This window comes from Oncorhynchus tshawytscha, linkage group LG30, assembly GCF_018296145.1.
Source record: "Oncorhynchus tshawytscha isolate Ot180627B linkage group LG30, Otsh_v2.0, whole genome shotgun sequence".
Lineage (NCBI taxonomy): Eukaryota > Metazoa > Chordata > Actinopteri > Salmoniformes > Salmonidae > Oncorhynchus > Oncorhynchus tshawytscha.
The window spans coordinates 25,299,176-25,309,147 of record NC_056458.1 but is presented as its reverse complement, the minus strand read 5'-3'; the positions used below and the strand labels follow the sequence as shown (position 1 = coordinate 25,309,147).

The window sequence follows — 9,972 nt, the reverse complement described above, 5'->3', positions numbered from 1 at the left end:
TGTGTATAGATCAGTGACACAATATCTCAATTGAATCCATTTGAAAGGCTGTAACAGAATGTGGAAAAAGTCAAGGGGTGTGTACTTTCTGAAGGCACTTTAGCTCTAAACAAACCTGACTTTAATATTGCTTAACCTGCATTGGCTTACACCTTCACCTTCAATGATACAGATAGAACCTTCCTGAACTTCACACTACACCCAGAACATCATTACAGGAGACATGCCTGGGGTTCTGTATGTTTAGGGCTATTTAATTCAGGAGAACTACCGGTATTCGACTCCCAATTTCGACCCATTCAAATTCTAACCGTTCGGCTTGGGATCATCTGACTTAGGACACTCCAAATTGGCTCTTATTCACCATCATTAGCCTTTGTGATCTATCCCTCCTCCAGTTACAGGTCTCCTCATAGCGACACATCCTGCACTTCCAGGCCTCCTCCACTTCCACTCCCTGGGGCACCCTCTCGCCCCTCCAGTAAGCTAGGTAGCCCCTGATATTAGTCCTAAGCTGGGCTTCCTCAAACGCTACCTCCCTGGTGCCAATGAGCTTTCCGGAGCTCTGGTGGCTATTCTCCAGGCGTAGCTTGTCGATAGCATGTAGGTTAGAACAGGTAAGGACGACCAGTAGGTGGTCAAGGAGCTCTCTGAACGTGACTGCCTGGAGGCCCAGTGACTGGGTGTGGGTCTGGAGGTCCGATCCAAGGACCCGATTAGGATCCAGCTGAAGGTTGTGGAGGAGATGGTCCCTCTTCACAGAACCCTTTACCATGGAATCAAACAAGAGCTTGTACATACACACCTGAGAGAGAGAGAGTGAGAGAGAGAGGCAGAGGTACAGGTCATAGAGAGATGGATCAAAGAGATAGATCATATAGGGGTCAGACTCCACATGGAGAAATCAAGGAGACCAGAGAGAGGGCTCAGAGGGAGGTCAAAGCCAGATAGAGGTCAGAAAACACAGATAGAGAGACCAGAGAGAGAGGTTACAGAGAAATGTCAGAGACCAGAAAGTGAGGGGAGGTCAGAGAGAAATATAAGAGTGTTTGACTGTCTGTAGTGTACCTGTAGAGCGTGTCCCTTGGTCTGGGCTGGGCGGGGCAGAGAGTTGTGACTGCGGGTCTTCAGTTCACTCAGGACCAGTTCCCCAGAGTCACTACGATACAGCTCATCAACCACACCCATGAAGAACATCCCTTCCAACACACCAAACACTGGGAACTCCCGCACAAGCTGGCCTGGGACACACACATGCAACTCTGTGACAGCGGTCTCCTGTGGTAATGTTATTTTACATTTCCCTCTTCAGAGGGCTCAAGATTGGGCAGATTGTCAGGATTCAGGCATTTTGAAAAAAAACATGGATATGCAATGTAACCTAATCATCCCAAGCTTCATTCATCCCCCCTCCTTTCCCCTGTAACTATTCCCCAGGTTGTTGCTGTAAATGAGAATGTGTTCCGTCAACTTACCTGGTAAAATAAGGGTTCAATAAATACAAGTAATGTACCACCATACCTGCCTCTAAAGCTGGGACCATCTGTAGCATGTTGATTAGCTTCAGAGCCTCCCTGTCCTCCCTGGTGACAGCAGCCACAGTCACAACATTTGGTTTCACCTCCAGTTCTGGACACAGAGATACAAGGTCAGGACATGGGTTATAACTAGTTTCCTCCATAACATTTATATGGAAAGCAAAGATCAACGATAGCATAAATCCCTGTGGATGCATGTGTAGGTTACAAAATTACTAACATGAAAGTATTCTATGTGCCAATGCTCTTCTCTAACTCAGCATTGGTTCATGAGGTGGGCCTAGTTTAGAATGGTTATGGTAATATAACCTTATTTTCTAATGTAGGGCACAACAGTCGTATGGGAAGAGATATGGAATCACATCATAAGCGCAACGTGCTGCTTACCTCTGGCGAGATAAATACTGGCCCCAGTTGTCACTTCTGTATTTTGCATCTCTAGCATCCTTACTTTAGGCTTAATGAACCCATAGGCCATTTTGATCTCACACCAAGACTGCTCACATAGCTGTGTAACGCTGAGGTGACGTTTAAGGAATCTCCCCATTGGGCTCTGGTTAGGGACAGACAAGGCAGCGCTCCGGTTCTTCACCCTCTCGAACAGGGCAGCGAGGTTAGGCCTGATACACACAGACACACACACAATGCGTTGTTGCTGATCAAAAGGATAGACTGACAGGGAAAATGTTGACTGTTTTCTGGGTTGAATTGAGTATGCTTGAATGGGTTTACCATTTTTTAATAAGGTAATCGATCCTCTTCTCTGTTGTTTCAAGGGACTGACCATCATCACCAACATTCCCACCGAGAGTCGGACTGGACCGGTCAGGAGGGGCTAGAGGTGGTCACATGAAAGAGTTGTAGAAACTGCACCCTTGTGAAGTAAGAAGTGCTAAAAGGCCCAGTGCAGTAAAAATTCTGTTTTGTATCATATTGTACAACAGCTGATGAAACGAACACTGTGAAAGTGTGAAAAAATGTGATGTGATAGTTGCTGGTTGAAAATACAATCTACATAGGAGCTTCTAATCAGCCTGTTTGCGTAGACGGGTGTTTCAGCTTGGCTGGTGACATCACCAATAGAGTTCCATGTGACAGGCAAAATGTATGTATTATGTATATTATGGGGGAGGAGTTGTTGCTGTGGGTAGGGCTGTTAATGTGACCGCATTACCACCACACCAGCGGTCACGTGACGGTTTAGTCATGGTAATTAGGCTTCTCCAAGCTCTGATGCTGCTGATGGTCATTGGTAGCCTACCAAACTTATAAACTGCCTGGTACTCAGCACTCCATTGACTCTCGAATTACTCTGACATCAGCGCAAACGTCGTCTAAAATCAAATCTAACACTTCATGAGAGCATAAGTTCACGTTACACAATATTTCTACAGGCAATGCAACTGCGTGAGAAAACAGAGTGATGGACTCTATTAAAAAGAGGATCCCATCAGCTTTCTATAGACTAGGCCTACTATATTTATTTCTCAACTTTCCTAATATTAAAAACACTGCTTCTCCTTACAACATGAGTATAGTGTACCTGGCTGGCATGAAAATGAACCACGGGAAAAACCTCCTCCATTCGCTATTTAAGTGCAAAGACGACATGTATTTTTTTCCACTGCCCCTGTAACGAGACAGGTGCATGATAACGGTCCATTCTAAATCAAAACAAATGTCACACATACATTACCAGTCAAAATGTTTGGACATGCCTACTCTTTCCAGGGTATTTAAATAAACGACTATTTTCAACATTGTAAATAGTGAAGACATCAACATTATGAAGTGACACACATGAAATCATGTAGTAAACAAAAAATATTTATATATTTGAGATTCTTCAAATTAGCCACCCTTGATGACAGCTTTGCACACTCTTGGCATTCTCTCAACCAGCTTCATGAGCACTTCACCTGGAATGCTTTTCCAACAGGCTTGAAGGGGTTCCCACATAGGCTGAGCACTGCTTTTTCTTCACTCTGCCATCAAACTCATCCCAAACCATCTCAATTGGGTTGAGGTAGGGTGATTGTGTAGGCCAAGTCATCATTCTTCTTATTGGTCAAATAGCCCTTACACAGCCTGGAGGTGTGTTGGGTCATTGTCCTGTTGAGAAACAAATTAAAGTGGGACTAAGCGCAAACCAGATGGGATGGCGTATCGCTGCAGAATGCTGTGGTAACCATGCTGATTAAGTGTGCCTTGAATTCTAAATAAATCACAGACAGTGTCACCAGCAAAACATTGATTTATTTTAACACTTCTGGTTACTACATGAGTCCATGTGTTATTTCAAAGTTGAGTTCTTCACTATTATTCTACAATGTAGAAAATAGTAAAAATAAAGAAAAACCTTTGAATGAGAAGGTGTGTTCAAACATTTGACTGATACTGTATATGATTTAGTATATGTAAAGATAAGATTAAATCAAGAATAGTGTGATGGTTGACAATATTTCGATGGCGCCAACTAAACTAACCTTTTGGGATATAAAGAATGATTTTATCTAACAAAACGACCATTCATGTTGTAGCTGGGACCCTTGGGATTGCAAACAGAGGAAGATCTTCAAAAGTAAGTGATTTATATAATTGCTATTTGTGATTTTATGAAGCCTGTGCTGGTTGAAAAGTATGTTGATGTGGGGCACCGTCCTCACACAATCGCATGGTATGACGCCCTCCAATTTCACCTGATGTTGTCGGCTGGTGTCCCAGCCGGCATGGAATGGAATAATTTGTCCCTGACCATGTCAAACCAGGTCCAGACCAGGTCAAAATCAAAAGTAACAGTCAGTATCTGGTGAGGCCACCAGCTGCATTACATACTGCAGTGCATCTCCTCCTTTGCTGCACCAGAGATGTTGCCCTACTCTTCCACCAAGGCACCTGCAAGTTCCCAGACATTTCTGGGGGGAATGGCCCTAGCCCTCACACTCCGATCCAACAGGTCCCAGACGTGCTCAATGGGATTGAGATCCGGGCTCTTCGCTGGTCATGGCAGAACACTGGCATACCTGTCTTGCAGGAAATCACGCACAGAACGAGCAGTATGGCTGGTGGAATTGTCATGTTGGAGGCTCATGTCAGGATCAGCCTGCAGGAAGGGTACCACATGAAGGAGGAGGATGTCTTCCCTGTAACGCACAGCGTTGAGATTGCCTGCAATGACAACAAGCTCAGTCCGATGATGCTGTGACACACCGCCCCAGACAGACCCTCCACCTCCAAATCGATCCTGCTCCAGAGTACAGGCCTCGGTGTAACTGTCATTCCTTCGATGATGAATGCGAATCCGACCATCACCCCTGGTGAGACAAAACCGCGACTCGTCAGTGAAGAGCACTCTTTGCCAGTCCTGCCTGGTCCAATGACGGTGGGGTTGTGCCCATAGGCAACGTTGTTGCCGGTGATGTCTGGTGAGGACCTGCCTTACAACAGGCCTACAAGCCCTCAGTCCAGCCTCTCTTAGCCTATTGCAGACAGCCTGAGCACTGACGGAGGGATTGTGCGTTCCTTGTGTAACTCGGGCAGTTGTTGTTGCCATTCTGTACCTGTCCCGCAGGTGTGATGTTCGAATGTACCGATCCTGTGCAGGTGTTGTTACACATGGTCTGCCACTGCGAGGACGATCAGCTGTCCGTCCTGTCTCCCTGTAGCGCTGTCTTAGGCGTCTCACAGTACGAACATTGCAATTTATTGCCCTGGCCACATCTGCAGTCCTCATGCCTCCTTGCAGCATGCCTAAGGCACGTTCACGTAGATGAGCAGGGACCCTGGGCATCTTTCTTTTAGTGTTTTTCAGAGTCAGTAGAAAGGCCTCTTTAGTGTCCTAAGTTTTCATAACTGTGACCTTAATTCCCTACCGTCTGTAAGCTGTTAGTGTCTTAACGACCGTTCCACAGGTGCATGTTCATTAATTGTTTAAGGTTCATTGAACAAGCATGGGAAACAGTGTTTAAACCTTTTACAATGAAGATCTGTGAAGGTACTTGGATTTTCACGAATTATCTTTGAATGACAGGGTCCTGAAAAATGGTTGTTTCATTTTTTGCTGAGTTTACATGTGGACAGTTCTTACATTATGCGCCTCGGAAATGGGCAACGACGCACGTCCTTGCGTCCCTGATGTGTCGGCCTTCACTTGTAGCTTGTGAGAAAGACCCGATCACGTGAGTGAGAGGTGCGTCGGCACACAGCCAGGAGAGGGGAATAATAATTATTATATTCAGCCCAAGGGCACAATGGCCACAAAAGGCATGGATTTTTTTAGGGGGCATTATGGCCACACAAAGGAGATGCAGCAGGGAAATTTGAGGCAATATCAAGTTCTTGTCAAATTGTGAATGAGAGACTGATGAAATTTGTACAGCGTGCGCAAAAAAAACGAAGCAAAGCTCATGTCTTTCATGCCTTTCTTTAAAAAAATCATCATTAGTCACATCATGCAGCCTTAGAATGTATGAAAAATCTAAACATATAGCCCAACATTTGTATCACAACTGAAGTTACATAAATCATTCTAAATTAAGCATATAAGATCAAATCAAATACAACAGGCAATATAGGCCAACACATATGCTTCTGTCCTTCACTGCACCAATTCCTATGTTAGACAATTTCCATTTGAACAAAATAAATATTTTCTATTGAACAATAAGAAACACACATGGTACACTGCAGTCTTGTGATGGTGGAACAGCTCAACCTAACGCACCAGTAATCTCTATCATCAGCACCTATTACAGTATCATTAACCTTTCACCTCTATATTCTTAGGTTAAGCAGCTTTCATTAGCACACCTGGATCCAGCAAGAAAGGAAGTGGAAACTGTGAGAGGCAGAAATCTTGCTTGTTTGTAGGTGACCAAATACATAGTGGTCTTAGGTAGTCTGCGTATAGGCTATTCCCACCATAGTCATTATACCCTACTGTAGGCCTATTTGCCTACTAGCCAAATAAAGTGCAGAACATGCATGCAAATCATCATTCCAACATAGGAAAATGAAATTAATCCATTCAGTTCAGTAGGCCATCCATTCTGTAATTCATCTGAGTTGCAATAGGAACTAAATCAAAGAGAATAGAAATCCATGTGTGTATTCAAAATTATCTAAATTCAAGTTCTTTAGCCTATAACTTTAATAATTCAATGTTTAATTTAGGCCTATCCAAATAAAAAGATAGCCTAAATTGTAATGCCTACAAGTTGAAGGCCTATCATTTTGGGTCCTGGTGTCTTGTGGAATAATTTTAGAACTCTATTTGTGTTTATAGGCCTCCCCTTAAATATAGCCTCTAAATACATTTTTAACAAAATAGTTGAAAAAGCACATGAAGTGGCTGATAGGGAAAACAAATCTGGCAATAAGAATAGGCTATAGATAGTCTTGACCATTTGGGACCCCTTGGCTATTTAGCTCAGGACAGGTTATAACCAAGATTAAATTAAAATAAATGTTTGTCTCATTTATTGATATGGATATAGCCTCAGTGTGATGGGGTTGTGCAACGCAAATGGCAATAACAAGCTTACATACCGAATGGAATTCTCAAATTTAACAGTCAAAATGCCTAATATAAGGCCTACAGTCTGTGTTCCCAAATACTGGAACATTTATGATTCATTAGGCTACATGATTACAAAAGTAGCCCCATGCAGCTTTAAAAATATATTCTAAAATTATATGGACATTAAATAACAGCATGGCATATTTAGATATTTGAATAAGCCTAAATAATTTACTTTTCATTTTGCAGCTCAGGCGGGTCTTTCAAGACAAGGCTCTTCTGTGTCTTTATAGTATTATTCTCACACAAGTCATTTGCTTAAGGTCCAAGCCTACACTACGCCGTCTACTGGTAAAATGTTGTTATGAATTGACATTCTAAAACAAGCTATAGGCTTTTATTTTGGAAATGAAACCGGAAGCTGCAAAGCAAATAACATCTGGCCTAGAGTGGTTTGATTGACTAGCTAACTTCAACTTGCTACGTTCGGTTCTTGTCCTTTGCAGATGCCACATTCCTGACAAAGGTTTGTACATATATAAACAATTGTAACAGAGTAAAGGGAGATGTAAAGTAAGAATTTAACGTGTAAATGTTCAAGTAGTGGTTAGAGCATTGGACTAGTAACCAAAAGGTTGCAAGATCGAATCCCCAAGCTGACAAGGTAAAAATCTGTCGTTCTGCCCCTGAACAAGGCAGTTAACCCACTGTTCCTAGACCGTCATTGAAAATAATAATTTGTTCTTAACTGACTTGCCTAGATATAGATTTTTTTTTTTAAATAATTCATAGTCGTAACATACGTTTACAGATCTAATTTAATGGTTGTGTTTCACACATTGCTTGTCTTATGATCCTGACAATTAACATATGGATTTTCTTAAGAGCCTAACGATATGTAAGTTCAACCTTATGGCAGCTATCTGGCTCCATAGTCGGGCTCTTTAACAAAACTTCCCCATGCAGAAAACGCCTTGGTCCAATGACTTATGTGTAATAGAACTGAGAACCATGATCAAGGGTTACTCACCGAGATGCTCGGACTGTACATCGAGTAATTCTGCATCACTTATGTCACCCCAGTCGTCTGATGGTTCCGTTGACGTTATGTTGGAATTCATTGCAAAATTATTCCTGTAAAAGGTGACCGCATGCGTCCTCATCCAAATATTCGTCTTCTTCTTCGGTGGGGTTTATCAGCGGTTAGCATCCAACGTAATGGTGCATTACCTCCACTTACTGTACTGGAGTGTGGAGAAACTAAACCCTACCTGCCAGCACTACTTCCGTAGCTTTCCAGCACCGTTGCTGGCAGGTATAGGGTTTATATATATAATTCTACTCAATATACTCTTTAAACGGACGTCCTGTATCCCCCTCATACTAGAACGCAGTTTTGCTCTGTCCCTCTCGCACTGTAGCAATACATGCGCAATGGTTTCAGTTTCCTGGTAATAGGAAAGTGTGATTATCACATTTAAGGTCTTATTAGCCTAGCCTCCTCTCCTGTCCCTTCATGTCGTCCTCCCGGACTTCCCTCAGTACTTCAAATAAATGCCTCCCCTTTGAATCTCGATTCCACTGTTCTTGCCATCTCTGAACCATCACTGTCCATATCAGGCTTTTTGCCTAGGACGACATTTTGTGACCATTTTGTGACGTTTTTGTTCGTTTCGGACTTCGTCGGTGATTGGTCAACAGTAGGGACTCTTCAATAAAGTCTGTTGTCATTCAACGGGAATCGAGTCGTTTTCATGCAATTTCTTTAATTGACAAATACTGCACCAAACATTAGTTAGATGTAAAATTGCGAGACTAAGATCTCCTCTGCAAAAAACATCAATTTGTGACAGATTTCTTGAGTTAGATTAATTTAGTCTATTTTGAGTAGTTATATACTTATTTTTTAATCGTTTTTCAAGTTTGGCGAGCTGAGTTCAAGTACGCAATCATTAGCCAGAACGGACTCCTGAGATAGCAGACCCATGTTTGGAAAGTCTTCCTATGGATATTTTGTATCAAATTCCCCCTGAAACAAATGTTGCGTATTACCATGACGTAATGCACTGCTGCTGAAACTGTTTGTTATATTTGATTGGCCACTTCCGTAGCTTTCCAAATACTGGCCTGTTGCAGAGTAACCAGAAATGTTGTTATTTGCTCCTTGCAAACATGGCGGAGGTCAGTCTGAGAATTTGTAATGGAGCATACAGAATTATAAAAAAAATTATCATATAAACAGTCGCATCTGGGGATTGAGGGCAACCAAGCTTGCTGACAGAATCTCGGTCTGGCGAAGCTCAAAATGACCTAACGCTTCGAACATACTGACAGTGTTTTGCATTTAATAAACCCGCGATACATTAATTTCCAATGAAACGCTGAGTTTGCCTTGCAGAGGCAGGTGCTGTGTGTTCGGTGTGGTGCATAATTGGATTTATCGAATGTATGCGTCATCCTGTATGCGTAGAAGGCTTGACAGTACTGCATACTATTTTGCGAAAAACACTCTCGGTGTGTTAAAGCGCCATTGTGCGCCAATAACTTGTCTGACAGTGAGGATATAAAACCACTCAATAAACACAGCTTCCAGGTGGTTTTTATATAAGTTCACCTCACTGACCCACAGGTCCATGTTACTGCCTCAAGCTGGAGAAGAAACAGTCTTGTGGCTGCCACCACAACCCAAACCAGCCGCAAGCAGAAAAGATCTCTGCGCAGTGAGATTTTCCAAAAAACAGTCAAGCCTTACTTTGCAACTGTTGAAGCATTATGATTGAGGCATTACTTACAAGCTCCTCATCTCAGCCAACGAGGGAGGCACGCCAATCTTCTGCCTTGGGGATTGACAGCAAGAACATCTTCGGCAACTTCATCAAACCCCAGCTCCTGAGAGAGGAGGAGCTGCGCATCAGA

At 42.8% G+C, this 9,972-nt stretch overlaps 1 protein-coding gene across 2 annotated transcripts; it reads right to left on the bottom strand.

The window, feature by feature from the left end:
- LOC112228527 (exonuclease V) lies at positions 1–9,972 on the bottom strand. 2 transcript variants are annotated; one of them, XM_024393920.2, is made up of 6 exons: positions 8,087–8,892; positions 2,271–2,373; positions 1,926–2,158; positions 1,522–1,629; positions 1,069–1,241; positions 1–805 (listed from the first exon to the last, which is right to left on the bottom strand). In XM_024393920.2, exons 1-6 carry the CDS (start codon positions 8,217–8,219, stop codon positions 335–337), a joined length of 1,221 nt encoding a protein of 406 aa, XP_024249688.1. In that variant the 5' UTR covers positions 8,220–8,892; the 3' UTR covers positions 1–334. The 2 variants fall into 2 exon arrangements, with proteins under 2 accessions (XP_024249688.1, XP_024249689.1); XM_024393921.2 differs by lacking the exon at positions 8,087–8,892 and adding an exon at positions 9,849–9,972 and having other exon boundaries at positions 2–805.